This window comes from Labrus bergylta, chromosome 17 (assembly GCF_963930695.1).
Source record: "Labrus bergylta chromosome 17, fLabBer1.1, whole genome shotgun sequence".
Lineage (NCBI taxonomy): Eukaryota > Metazoa > Chordata > Actinopteri > Labriformes > Labridae > Labrus > Labrus bergylta.
In genome coordinates this window covers 18414102-18429481 of record NC_089211.1, presented here as the reverse complement: position 1 = coordinate 18429481, position 15380 = coordinate 18414102, and the positions used below count along the sequence as shown (strand labels likewise).

General features: G+C 38.3%; 1 protein-coding gene across 1 annotated transcript in view; it reads left to right on the top strand.

The window, feature by feature from the left end:
* The window catches only part of itga1 (integrin, alpha 1), a 51911-nt gene that overhangs the window by 20766 nt on the left and 15765 nt on the right, over window positions 1-15380 (top strand). Inside the window, exons 2-10 of the mRNA XM_020651536.3 lie at window positions 1547-1667; window positions 4846-4955; window positions 9831-9919; window positions 11298-11412; window positions 12301-12428; window positions 13087-13235; window positions 13365-13515; window positions 13831-14005; window positions 14659-14732. Of these exons, the coding sequence (XP_020507192.1) occupies window positions 1547-1667; window positions 4846-4955; window positions 9831-9919; window positions 11298-11412; window positions 12301-12428; window positions 13087-13235; window positions 13365-13515; window positions 13831-14005; window positions 14659-14732 (1112 nt within the window). The remainder of the gene's footprint in view (window positions 1-1546; window positions 1668-4845; window positions 4956-9830; window positions 9920-11297; window positions 11413-12300; window positions 12429-13086; window positions 13236-13364; window positions 13516-13830; window positions 14006-14658; window positions 14733-15380) is intronic.

The following is a 15380-nucleotide window of genomic DNA, read 5'->3' as shown; positions in this document are numbered from 1 at the left end:
AGACAGCGACTGACAGCATAGGACAATCTTTCTTTACAGGCATTAGGCCATAACCAAAATTACTAGACACATTTTGATTCAATGATGGTGCTGCATAAAAAGTTAGAGGATCGCTAAAGCTACTACATTTAGTACTTGGGGAACATGAATATTTGCATCAAACAGTTGTCAGAACATTTAATTCAAAACCCACAAATGTCACTGTGACGGTCTCTGTGGAACATAAATGTAAATGGGCAAAGTTGAAAGACTTTCTGTGTAATATGTGTTGAACATATTTCAGACTGGACCACAGTTATGCACAGACTGACTGTACCATGATTCTTTGAAACTCCAACAGTAGCGTGGCTATGAAGTCTATCATCACTTTGGCAGCGCAGTCCAGACTCCATATGGTAGTTGTCTTTTGTGTTGGGTCGGACCAGACACATCAGCTACAAAGGATTATCATGAAAGACCAAATAGCTGCTTTTTATTTGTTTCTCCATGTATGTGTGGTCTGTTTCTGCACAATCTTTTTTAATCACTGTTGGACTTTGACTCCTCTGCACTCCCTCACAAGTCAGGGAATTGAATAAATTATACAGGAAGAATTCCCTGGCTCAGTAGATATAAAGAGTGTCATTGTAGTAACAGCACAATGAGACATGGATGGATTTATATAGAGCCTCTGTGATATATACTCAGCTCAGTGACAGACGGGCGCAGACTGCGCACAGTGCAGAGAAGAAGTCATTGTACAGCAGGTCAGACTGGACTCTGACCAAAGTGCTTCACAGTTATGTCTGAAATTCCTCCAGTGATCTCCAAAATCACTCTGTGCGTGTGTGTGTGTGTGTGTGGGTGTGATATAGTTCACACAGTTCATGTTTTATCTTAGTCTTCCATCTTTATATACAGTACATAAATATTCTTTTGCTTTCCTTAGAATTATATAAATATTAAGAGAATTAAAAAAACTTTGATAAATTGCGTATTGTGGAATTATATTTTATATACTGTATTTAGTCTTAAATAACTATGTGATAACCTTTCATTTCCTATAGTTAGGCTACAAAAAATGTTACTTGTTGGAAATGTTGTCGTAATGTTGGATGTAACAGAAAATGTGATGAATCCAAATGCAGATTTATGCATGAGGTGTGTTGTTCTATCTACTCTGACAGCTCTCCTAAAATCAGATTTATGAACTATCTTAAAATGTCACCTTGTTAAAAGTATTGCAAAGATAATATGATTTTACCGTCATAATTACCCTTGTATCATAATTTGTATCGTATCAAATGCCCCAATAAATGTTGTAGCATAATAGTCAAAATGTCAATAGTTTATTTGATTAAATCCTGGTTTTGTTTTGATATTTATCACCACAGTATTTATTGAGAATGTTTGTTAATGAACTTTCTACTTATTGGGAAAGAAAGAATATACACAAGTCTGTCATGATTTGATTATTCATTATTAAATAAAGTAATTTGATCTGTGCTCACATTGGAGAAGTAAACAATAGTTCTTCAAAACCTTGTCTTTCCCTCTGTCCCTGCAGCGCTGCTGGCCTGTGCCTTGTCCTTCAACGTGGACCAGAAAAATGGTTTGTCGTTCAACGGCCCTTTGGAGGACATGTTTGGTTACACTGTCCAGCAGTTTGAGAACAGCGAGGGGAAATGGTGAGTGTCATTAACAACAGTTCATTGTGGCTGTCTTTAAAGTTATCGTCTTTCACCACTACCTCATTTTCTCCTCTTTTAAACTCAAGTCCTTTTTTCAGACATCCATCCTATGATGGCAACTTAACATGATGTCAGAATAGAGCTTGTTAAATAAAACAGCATGCTTAGCTGTAAAATATGACGATCTAGACACGACTCCAGTGTCAGTTTGGCACCAGAGCCCTACATTCATGTTAACAAAAATGTATAGGTGATGTTTTATTAAAGTTTCAGAATTAAACAGTCAAGTAAGCACTAATAACTTATAAAATCTGGTAAGCTTGCTGACAAAAATTTCATATTTTATTACTAATTCACATGCAGAATTCATTCACACACAATTAAGGTGGCACACATCAATTGGTTAGGCACTGAAACATTGCTGTAAATTCAATTCTGTTTATTCAATTTGACAGGAACTCTATAAATACTGTTGCTCGTCATGTCCTCTACTCTGCAGTGATTTAAAAGCACCAAACAGTATGAGAGATATGTCAAATGATGCATATGACCAAGTCGTCATATTTGCATGATGATGGCGGAGGTAAACGAACAACAGTTACAATGTTATGTTTTTGTTTTCTGAAGATTTGGTCAACGTTTTTTCCTTGTTGAGAGGGAACCTTTGTTTGCAGATGTAGGTGTCTGTCAAACAAGATTATGGGATATGGAGATTTTATTGTTGGTAAACTGTGACTGTCTTCTTGTTTTCAGCTATTCATAATTATGTACACATTTAAAAGTACATGTACATGTGTGATGCATTTGTACATCAATTTAAGCATTTGTTAATTGTTTTGCAACAATAAGAGCTCCATAAAGTTGTCTGAAAAATGATTAATTACTTATAAGAAAAGTGTTATTTAAGAGAGAAAGAACACTAAAAAGCTGTTGTTAGTTTCATTTAATTGAAATCCACAACATCAACAAGCCAAAAGCCCTATGACTAAAATTGTGAAGGAGAGCACAGCAGCTGCTGCTGTAATGAGGATCTTTACAACTCCTGCTGTTAACCGTAAACTGCCCACCAGAGAATCCACACACCCAGCCAGTAAATACACTGAGACCAAGCATCTGTGACGCCTCGCTACGACTGTCTGGGAGCTGAATTTTAAAACCTTGTTAAAAGCTAAGAGTGCGGTTAAGATGATGTGTCCCATCGTCTTATCTCTACATCGCTCCTTCAGTTTCTCCAGTCCTAATTTCTTCATTTATTTCCCTCTGACCTGTTGTGACAACACAGCTGATACCTTCTCACCCATCTGTACCTGGCGCAGTAATTCTCTTATCAAGCTCGTATGAGATCAGTTACAATAACTCACTCAGCGCTAATCAGTGGAACCAGCTGTTACGGAGCGTTTAAAATGTTCCCTGAAAACACTTTAGCTCTGTTGCTTCTCCTGATAGCACGATTTTGTTCCCGTTGACAGAAAACCAAAGAGATCAGAGCGATAAGAGCCAGATTAAAAAAGTTAAACCTGAGGAACGACACTGGCAGAGCAGACAGAGAGCAGAGGGGGAACATCAGATATCAGAGGAGTGAGCTAGAAAAGATGAAAGAAATAAAACAGGATAGAAAAATGTTGAAGCAGAATGTTGGAGGATGTTTCAAGGAATTAAGGAGGAGTGCAATAAAATTAGAGATGATATGTTGCCCTGAGAAGGAGAGTACTTTGGGGGGAAAAAAAAAAGATGTGGATCAGGAGGTGATGTTGAAAAGCAGGTTGCTCTAACGGAGAGGTGACTGACGAGTTACAGATGTCTCCTCCTGACCTCCGCCCTTTAGCTCCTCAGTGCACCTCAGCAGCGATGAAAAGTGGATAAACTGCATGGAGAAAATGTGGTACATTTGGCAGAGAGGGATCAGATGTAAATCTTTTGTCTGCCCATACATTTTAACCTCGTCTCTCAAGACTGCTGACATACATATCGGAGGAACTGCCACTTGTTGTTGACCTGGCTAACTACGCTGCACAAAATATCCCTCCATAAACAAATCTTTGCTTGTAAGTATAGAAATGATGAGATGTAGCGATGTTACTTACACAATTGCTTGGATTCTTTTGAAATTAGTTTTGTTTAAACAGATCCAGTAAATTCGTTTTAAAGAAAATTACATTTTTACCGCTGAGCTCAAATTTCACTTCCTGCCATTAAGCTACTCCCCTTAATTTCCACTCCCATTAATTTCTAATTCTACACATGATGAAACCACAAAACTTTTAGATTTGCTAAAATTGATATTAACACCATTTACCTTGAAAAGAAAAGGTCAACTCCCCAATCCAATAAAGCCTGTCAGAGTCTTATAGCTTGGATGAGGAATTTTGTCTTGGATGGATGTCTTGAGTTTACCTTTTAGCGGTGATGCAAACAGTGAGGCTATCACAGGCCAGAAACCACACATTAAAACGCCTTTATTAAATGCTTTAATCATCTCCAGTCAAATGTAGATCTATTAAAAGAATAAGCTCCTTAATGTTATTATAAAACAATCAATAATGTAGTATGTTTTCCCACAGGCAGCAGAGTGTGGGCCGAGCAGAGAGAGTGTGTTGTTGTTGTTCCACTCAGTGTCTCACTTCAGATGACCAGGGTCCATTAGAGCGCAGGAATGTTAATAAGCCCGAGTGTTTGCAGGAAAGCAGATGACTGACTGTTTTTAGCTCCAATGTACTGATGCAGTGACATGATGTTATTACTCACACACATGGATATGAATGTGTGTGCTACACAGGCGTTCAGAGAGCACTGACTGCACACACACACACACACACACACACACACTGAAGTTCTGCAACATCTGCAAAATGTTATGCAATAATAATGAGATAATGATTGAGGGTTTTTTTCATTGTGGGCTATTTCCTTTTTCAAATTTAAACAATTGTTTAAAGGTGATAATAAAGTAATACTGGCCACATATTCACAAGCCCATTATTATAAACCATAACAGATTTATTAGCCAATCAGAAACATTCTGTTTATGTGCGGTTCAACTTCATTAGTATAATTTAGGCCAATCTAAATTGTTGGGAATTTAACGAAAGTTCTTACTTGCCAATGTTTAACGCTGTTTTGTGGTTGTTGGCAGGAAGTCTAACCGATCAATCCCGTCTGTTCTTTGTTGATTCAGGGTTCTGATTGGCTCGCCGCTGTCGGGCCAGCCAGCTAAACGGACAGGAGACGTCTACAAGTGTCCTGTGGGGACGGGCAACAACACATGTGTCAAACTGGAGCTACCAAGTAAGAATATTGTGCCGTGTGTGTGTGTGTGTGTGTGTGTGTGTGTGTGTGTGTGTAAAATTGAAGAGAAGATTTGGCTAGATAAATTCATAATACATAGACAAAATTAATCAAGTAATTAAGCAAAAGAAAGAAAAACTAATCTTTGCAGATTTTTGGGTGCTACTACCTTAGTCGACCCCAGACCTTGCGGAGGTGGGACCGGCTAATGGGGTCACCTCCTGCCGACCTCTCATCCATGTTGAACAACCCCCAGACCCGATATGAGGGGATCTGTTTGTGTGGGTGGGGGTTTCATCTGACTTCATTTCCAATTACCGTTTATTTTAACTTTTTATATTTATTTATATTTATCATCTGTCACCTTTGTCTTCTTGATATTATAACTATAATTTTTAACAAACTAAACAAATCAATTATCAAGAAAATAACCCTTACAATACACCAGAATTTGAAAAAATACATACATACTCTTTTGTTGATGTTTCTGTGTTTAAGCCTATACTGTATATCTGATAGGGTCTCTTAGGAAGGAAGTGAGCCCCATCTGAATGAAGACAGTAAATAAACAAAGTTTTAATGTTTCATCTATCCAATTATATCTTCATTAAAGAGATAAACACAACTTGGCTCCCAGTCAGCAGTCTGCTAATCCTGTGTTTTTCTGTGTTTCGACACAGGACTATGAGAACCAGTAGATCTTAAAACCAACTCTCAGCTCAAGGATTTAGACTTTTCGACACAGCTGTTCACACCTCAGAATTACCAAGAAGCAGGAGTCATAGTTCACCTGCTGTGGGTAAATTATTAGCTTTACAGTAAGTGCTGATAATTATCAGACATGGCTGGAAACGATACTCCCCCATTTACCAGGGGAGAGTGCTGTATTTGCTTTTATCTTGAATGAGTTCGACAGGCAAAAAGCTTAATCTCACAAACTCAAGTTTGGTCTGGAAAACATCCACTGGGAATCGATTGAGGCTGGCAGCCGGAGCCAGACCACTCAGCAAACAACCAGGAGTGGTTTACATAAAGATAACATTAAAGTGCCGTTTTCAAACGTCAAAGTGAAGCAGGAACTTCATGACTTAGTTTTTTTTTTTTACATCGGATCTATCCATTGAACATTGTTTTGTGGCTATTTAAAATTATGCTTCTTGAGTGCACCACAATACATCAAGGGACAAGATTCAGGGACAGCCCATCAGTAAGGGTTCATGTTGATTGTTTCATTAAACAAATGGATGTTAGCCACTTTCTTCTGACAACCAGAATCAGAAGAATCAGAATCTGTTTCATGTCCAGGTATGCTGACATGAGGAATTTGGCTTCGTTGAACTGTGCTCTCTATTTACATAACGTATAAAACAACATATTTGGCTATATTTTCAAACCCAAAAAACACATTTGATAACTAGCATTTCATGAAACAGCTAACATAATGGTTAAAACATATCCTTGCTAACATTACAGTTAGCCTGGAAGTGTCTGAATTCTAACATTACGTCTCTAAAGTGATGTTAAGTACAATTTAATTTTTGATAGCCTCCATAAACAGATATTGTTAACATTATTAGCCACTTTTTAGTTACTGTAATATTAACGTTAGCCTGGAAGTGGCTTGATGCTAACATTTCCTCCTAGTGTTGTGGAGATTTGATAGTCAACAAAGAAAAAACAAACATATTTGGCAATATTTCAAACCCAAAAAACATATTTGATAACTAGCTTTCATGAAACAGCTAACATAATCATTAAAACATATCTATTACAGTTAGCCTGGAAATGTCTGAATGCTAACATTACCTCACTTAAGTGTTGTAAAGTATGATTTAACTTTGTAAAACCAACATATTTGATAGCTTCCATAAATCAGATATTGTTAGCATTTAGCCACTTGTAAGTTACCGTAATTTTACTGTTTGCTTCGAAGCGGCTAGATGCTAACATGTCCTTCTAGTGTTGTGAAGTGAAGCTGTGATAGTAAAGGCATAATACACAACACATTTGGTCAGAAAAGTACATCATATTTGATCAATCATGAGGGATACCAGGATAACCTCTTGCTTAACATTATTGTTGGCTAATTACAGCCATGTGAGTATGGTCGATGGGTTCGTCAGTCACATTAGCCTGATGCCTACAAAGTAGATTTTTATCTATGCCCCCATAAGTCACACTGCCAGACATGTCTCCGCTCTGGTTTCAGACTGTTCCAGCCAAAGAAAGAATCTGCCAAACCATAATGAGTAAGATAAATTTGTGTGGTTATGTTGTAATTTTTAATCACTTTTCTGTCAAACCAGTTAAATTGGAAAGTGGTTGGGCCGTACTGGAACGAGTCCCAAAAACAATGATTTGTGTTGATGTCTGCAGAATAGAACTGTGATATGTTTATGTTCTGTTTGGAAAATAGATATATTGCTGCAAAAATATCCAATTTCAACTTAGTTGCTGCATTTATAACTGTGAAATAACAACTTAAAAACACACACACACACACACACACACACACACACACACACACACACACACACAAAAACAAGCTGAAGGGGAACTGGAGAGTGTGAAAGGCTGCTAGTCCAAACAGTTTGCTGAATATGCATTTGTGTAAAGCAGAACACTTACAATCAAATACAAATATAAAAAAAGATTGAAATAACACAGATATAGCGGTTTGTCATAAAAATGTAAGTTTTCCAAGGAGACTTTTTTTGTGAGTACATTGATTATTAAAACTTCTATGTTACCATAGGTCAACATTTATTCTTGTCTTGAAGAAGTCCTTTCTTGGTTGTTACAGCAGTATGTTTCCCTGTGCTGTTTGTCCCTTCTCCCCTTCTGTTGTTTCCAGATATGCCCAGGTGAAGATATTGATTACTTTATGAAGTGCACCTTGCTTCAGTGCTTAAAGGCCCAGTGCCGGCTTCAAGAGGAGGGAGGTGTTTGGAGTGAGGACTGCTGTGTGGTGTCTCTCAGAAAGGGATTTTGTTAGTTGTCTTGTTGCTTAAGTCCTTTGTTGACTTTTGTTAATCATTTAGTTCTTTTGTTTTGCCTTTGTTAAGGTGCTTAATGTGCATTATTGGGTCAACTTGTTGGTTGTTGTTAGCCCCATAGAGCCGCCTTATGGTGGGGCGTAACACGGGTCTTTACTTCACTCTTTCATTAAGCTTCATAAAAACATTGAAGGCGGTATAAATATTTGTGTAATCCTGCTGCTAAACATCAAACAGCACCAAAACACATCCTTGGCACAGCTAATGATTTTGACTTTGAGGAGCATTATTTGATAAGCTGAAATGAAATGATTATTAAATCCAGTCCAATTCACCCTGGTTAAATTGACACATAACTTTCCTGTAAAACCCAAACATTACATTTTCTAGCCACACACAAGTGAATAACTTGTTATAATGATGAAATATTTGAGCAGAAGCTGCATTATAAATGACATTTGATCAGAATATTGCTTTTTGCCAAGAGGTCACTTCAAACCAAGAAGGACTGTGTGATATGTGTGATTTGTTCTGATAGTTATCAGAAGTTCACGGTTCACTGAGGACAAAGTGTGTATTGTCCTCTACTGCTCCTCAAAAATGCTCTCAGCCCCACGTGGACACATCATGAGGTGTTAGATCTCAGTCCATCTCACTCATTTGGATAAGAAACTTTTACTTTAAAACAATGAGAAACACTACATATTAAGGTCTCTATAATCTAGGTCAATAAATAAGTTAATTCTCCTTTATAGGTCCTTTAAAGTTGCTTATAACATTGACATGTGCTTACTTCTAGATCAAAAACAGAAGTTTTCATAAATATTTATTTTTTGGGGTTTGTTTAGCCTTTATTTAAAGATAGGACAGTGGATAGAGTCGTTTCGAAACGTCTTGAGGTCCAAATGGCATCATCTTTCAATAAATGAATCTGACTGGTTGAAAAATTTCAGAAATTTGGGTCAAAAGGAGTTGGTGGTGGGTCCTGAGGCTAAACCAGTTGAGAACCACTGCACCAAAATCTTCTCAAGGGTTTACTAATGCCATTATTTACAGTATTGTTAGCCGATGCTATTATCAATACTATTTATATAAATTCCTGTTAATAATTTTAAAAGCTTCCCATTCAGCTTATATAAGCCAGTTTACTTATTAACACATGCTTATTATTAATGTGATGTAATACCTAAACGTTTTGGCTCTGTGTTTCCTCTTTTGAATGTATGGGATATTAGAAGAAAGCAGAATTTCATATTCACCGAGATGAGGAATACAATTCAACTTAGGTTATTAAATGTCATCACATCACAGTACTAACCACTAACAGTTCTGGTGCATATGTCTGATTGAAGGGGAGTATACATGCCAGAGACATTACTTGCTTTTAATGAGAATCAGAAATGGTTCAATTTCAAAGAGCCCCCTCGAGGATAAGTAAAGAGCACAATTCAAAATTGAAATGACATGTGAATGAGTTTGTGAGAAATATGTGGGTCCCTCGGCAAGAAAAAGTAGAGCAGATCCAAAACATTCCCCAAGTTGAAGCAACAGTTGAAGCTAATTTTAGCCACATGTTATGATTGCTTAATGTTTTGTGTCCGCTCTTTCTTCCTCACAGCATCTAGGATGTTCATGAACAACACATGATACTTGGTATGTTTTATTGATTGCCAAAATGTACACACATAGGAACAATCTGTTAAACTAAAGAAACCTTTATGTAAGTTGTTATTAAATCTTCTTGGGACAGAAGTAAGGAAGTAGGGTGAGCGGCTGTTGTCTTATGGGAAAATACAGAAGAGGAATTTGTCCAGCTGTTCTTCCTCTGTGCTGCTCTCTTTGTTGTCTCACTCTGTTTATTCCTTCTTATTTTTCTAAGAAAACACAACAATTCCCAACTTGCATGAAGTCAAGGAGAACATGACCATGGGAACGACACTGGTGACCAATCCCAATGGAGGATTTCTGGTAAGTTGGAAGTTGCTCTATATGAAAGTAGAATATTTCCCATACCATCCACAAAAGTAGGACTTTGCATACTTTTCTAAGATGAACGGGGCATAAATATACTCTCACTAGACCTTTGCACCGTGTGGGAAGAGTGGGCTTGACCCTCCATGTTTCCCAGTTCAGTTCCATGTCCTGGGAATGTAACAGGATACTGCGAATCAACTATATGAATGCAATGAAATGTATGAAGGAGATGGTGAAACCGAATAGGTTTATGACCTCCTGTAAAATGTTGTTTTAACACGATTTTACATGAATGTTTGTGTTATAAATAATAGACCCTAGTGGTCAATATATAGATATTTATACAACTTGATGATTGGCACAAGTAAATATAGTCCGAAGTTTAACTGTGAGGATAAATCTGTTAAAGCTGTTAGTGAAACTGGAGCCAGCCCAAAAACTCTTTAATAACACGCTGTAATGCAAAACCCATCAGAGTTAAGGAAACATTATGTTATTACTTTACCCCAAAAACTAAACAACAGCTAAAAAATCACTATTTTGATTGAGATTGAATAAGTACAATTATTTGAATAAAAATTAGATAAATAAGTTGGCAAAAACATGGCAGCATGAACGGTGAGTCAGCAGCATTTGCAATGGTAAATTGCATTTTTCTAGTGTTCTGACTACTCAAGTGCTTTTTACACCGCATGTCAAACCTATCCATTCACACACTGATGAAGTGGTTGCTATAGGGTTAATGTTCAAAGTGTTTTGCTCATTGGACATGTTGCTGGAGCTGGGGATTGAACCCTCAATCTTCTGATTGAGAGATGAGGACTCTACCAACTGAGCCACAGCGAATCAAGTACAGACATGAGGATAAAAAATAAAAATCTATAAAATTCAACAGAACAGGCAAGCAGACAAAAGGGTTTATGCTAAGATAGCTAACAGGCAAAGATTAGTGTTGTTCTTGTACAGCTATATCAAGTATTAGCTCTCACTGAATGTAAGGAATGCACTGAGTTTGTGGAGCTTGCAGAAAATACATAGATAAATGCATGAAAGATTAAAAGATGTTTTCCAGATATTATAGATAATTTGAAAGTCTTTCATCCGTTCCAAGCTGAATTTCCAAGGTTCCCTCTCCTCTCTTTTTCTCTGGAGAAGTACGGTCAGAAGGGCTCTGTGGTGGCTTTTATTAATATCTGCTTTATCCCAGTTTGAGTAGTTCTTTCCTTTCAGTAGCTCTGAACCTCCTCTTACCCATGATGTCATACTGGTGGAAAGCTAACCAGTCACAGCCTTTCTGTTTGACTCTTTCTTTAGCAACTAGTCCCAGTCTATTTACATGTGTTTGGTGTGTGTGTGTGTCTTGTCTCCGTAGGCCTGTGGTCCTCAGTATGGCTACATGTGCGGGCAGCAGCAGTACATCTCAGGAGTTTGTGCGAATGTCAGCTCTTCCTTCCAGATCCTCAACTCTGTGGCTCCGGCGGTGCAAGGTACGCAGCCTGACAACACAAAACACAGGATGTGACGGCATCTACACAAATTGTCTGTCAGGATAAGAGATCATAATCCTCTCCTCTCAGTAGAGCCACCCAAGATCTTGACATCAAACACACCCTCCCTCAGTTAAAAAGGAGATTAGAGCATTCTTCTTAATGTAAACTTGTCTGCGACCCTCATTCCTCCCTGGCCCAGCCCAGCCCAGCCCTTCCACTGTGTTGCATGCCCAAGTTAGGAGACAGTTTACTGGTCCTGCACTCTGTTTCCCAGGACAGCCTACAAAGAACCGGCGGGTAAACAGGCTGCAGTCATTATCTGTTCAGCTTTGGTTCCTTTAGGAAAACTTGCTCTGCCATTCATTGACCAAACACAAACACATCATCATGTTAAAATTACTTAGAAAAAAAAGAAAATTCTCACACTATTAATGACTTCCAAATACACATTTTTTTTACTTTAACATGGTAGAAACCGAGTGAGTTAAAAACAGATACTTATGAATTATTTACTAACAGATTCTTATAAAACTGTATTTATGCAATGAATCATAATTCATATAATTTTAAGTAACTTAGCGCATTATACTGCAGGTAACCTTACCTCCAAACAATTACAAGCTACCCGCCTAACAACAATAGGAGCTAAGCCGCTCAGCTAACATTAGCAGCTGTTCAGATAACATAAGCTGTCGCACAGCTAACGGCCGCTCAGCTAACGGTCGCTCAGCTAACGGCCGCTCAGGTAACGCCCACTCAGGTTATAAGACAATTGGCTAACGGTCCCAAGCTAACAGCCAATAAGCTAACAACTCCTCCTGTAACTGCATGCATGGAAATTAGAAGTCACAATGTACCATGTTGTAATTCCTTGTTTTGTTCCAGAGTGTGGGAAGGAGATGGACATCGTGATTGTTCTGGATGGATCTAACAGCATCTTCCCCTGGCCTAGTATCACCCAGTTTCTGCTTCGTTTCCTCGAAAAAATTGAGATTGGGCCAAAACTGTCCCAGGTCAGTGGCACAAGCATTTTTTGTAATGATTCAATCCTTTTTCATAATGTTGATTCCTGTGTAGAAATAACTCTTGTTTCTATAAATGTATAAATACATTGTGTATTCAGTTAAATAAGATTTGACTGACTAAGAACAAGGATGAATGGGGTCATTCAATCGCTGCCAACTAAATTGTTCAAATTGTTTTTATTTAATGCCATTGTGCCAGCCTGGAGAATAACTGTTAGATGTCGTTCATAAGGCAGACTTTATGAGGCGTATCCGTTTTAGTCTTTAAAATAATTTTAGCCTTTGCCTTAGTGAGTTATACCTTGAGTTTATTTCTGTCCACATGTCTTGGATCGCTCCTCCAGTTGGTGGTTAGTTTTTATTATGGTTACATCGATCTGGCGTGGTGCTTGTGGAGTTTTCCAGAGGGAAACACTGGAAAGTCTTCTTACAGTAGAGCCACGTGGTTGTAAAGTCACATCTTCCATGGCTGCTATAGTCCTCTTCCTTCTGTATAAAGAACATTGTGTCACTTCAACCCCAACAAACCCAACCACATCCTCAGCAGACCGTCGAGGAGGAGACGCAGAGAACAGAAGAACCTAATAGGAGAGAAAAGGAAAAATAAATGTTTTACAGGAAAAATGTGTGTTTGTGTGACTTCTAGGTGGGCATAGTGTCTTATGGTGAGAATGTGACTCACCGTGTCAACCTGAGCCAGTTTGACAAAACTCCTGATCTGCTGGAATTCGTTGAAGAACTTCCTCAGCAGACAGGCTACAAGACCATGACCTTACTGGCCATTGAAACAGCCAGGTACTTACATTGATTTCTCTTTTTATAGTCTTTGTCTTATTTAGAGCTTTGGGTAAAACTACAGTTTAAGACATATTAAGGCCAGGTTTAAGAAGTTTTGTTCTATGACCAAATTTTTCTTGCAACCAGGAGGGAGGCCTTCACGCTGGAGCGTGGAGCACGTCCTGGGGTAAAGAAAGTCATGGTGGTTGTGACTGACGGAGATGCACATGATTCTCATGAACTCGACAGGGTCATGAAAGAATGTGAGGCAGATGGCATCGAGAGGTTCGGCATTGCTGTGAGTGGAAACTACAATTTTATTGTATTTATAGATTCCCTAAAATATTGCTTCTCTTCTTTGCTCTGAGAGAAAGCTTACGTTTTTTATTTACAACTCGTGCTAACACCTCCCACCAAAAAATTCCAACTCATTATTCATGAAGAGGGTATTTTACTGTCTCTGTTGACTGTGGCGCTTTTATAAATATTAAATCAGCCAACCAGTAAATCAACTGGAGTTTGATAATTTAGTAACAAGATTATAAACTTCATTAAAATTAAATCAAGAGGATGTTTACTGAACGGCTGTTTAAAATAGTGATCCTTTTCTCAGGTTTTGGGAGACTACAATCGTCAGAACAAAAGTTCACAAGATGTGCAGAAGTTCATCAAGCAGATCGAGTCCATCTCTAGTAAACCGCTGCAGGACCACTTCTTCAACGTGTCCGACGAGGTGGCGCTGTTGACCATTGTGGATGCTCTGGGAAGCAGGATTTTCGCATTGGAAGGTATCCCTGAAAGAACACTTTTATGCCAGTTTTACATTTTTACCTACCTAAGTTTTTCACCTAGTGCTTGGCTAAGAAGCGTATACACTTTCTGTGGGTGAATGGGTGTGAATGGCTCGGTATGACATGCGGTGTAAAAGCGCTTTGAGTAGTCAGAAGACTAGAAAAGTGCTATACAAGTCCATTTACCATTTTTCAATTGAAAATAAACTTTGTTGAAGAGCTGATTAGCTTAGGTGAGCATAACGATAGGAAATGGGGAAACAGCTAGCTGGCAGCACAAACCATCCGTTAAACGGTTTTGATTTCACATCTCAGTTGGTTTTTGTACAGATAAACAATAAAAAAATGTTGAAAGAAGAGCTTTAAAATTGCTAGTAAATGTAGTTTGTTACATTTAGACAAAGCCATGCTAACTTTTCCCCTGCTACTCCTTTATGCTAGGCTAAGCTAACAGGCGACAGTAGCCTCTTATTTCCTGTACGTACATGCATACGTGTCTTTTAATTGAACCAGAAAGGTTAATGAATCACATAATTTCCTTAAAGAAAGAAAGTATTTTAAGTAGAAGTGTGGCATTACTGAAGAAGTTTGATTTTGTACTATTTATGTGTATAAAAAAACTAAAGAAAAGGAATCTTTACCTTCCTTAGCTACAACCGGCAATTTCACCTCTTCCTTTGAGATGGAGATGTCTCAAGCTGGATTTAGTGCCCATGCTACCAAAGTAAGTCTGCCTTATGTAATTTATACACACATATTTACATCACAGGAATACATAAATCTCATTATTGCAAAAGCCCTTGACTTGCTGTTAAATCACTAAACCAGGAAGAGTTGAGATAAGTCTTTTATATCTTTAGATCACATCAAGGTTCACATGTCTTGCAGGCATTTAGCTGAACATAAATAGTTTACTCCTTGTGCGTGAAAATGTTTACTCAGCTAATGAACTCATCGAGACACAATGCCACAGTGCAATCTCTGGTGCATCTTCAAGCCGTTGGTGATTCACCTCGGTCAGCAGACGTTTTCAGACACACACAGACTCTCTCTGTCCCTTTGGCTGCAGACTTCAGACAGATCGTGTCTGGTCTGATTGCATGAGAGTGTGTACAGACAGACAGAGATAGAGGCCCAAAGCCAAATAAGGGGCACGTCCAAGAGCCAACGTTGAATCAGATGTTTGTTCACTGGGGTAAAAATAACATTTTTGCGTTTGCCCCTTGTGTTCATTCATTAGGTATTTCCTATATCTATTTTAGAACAAACAAGCGCCCCTCTTACGCCTCTCTTCCTGCTCCTGACTCACGTTTATCACCTCTTCCATCACTGTGTACCCTGTGTACACTGTCTCTGCAGATGCGGTGGCTCA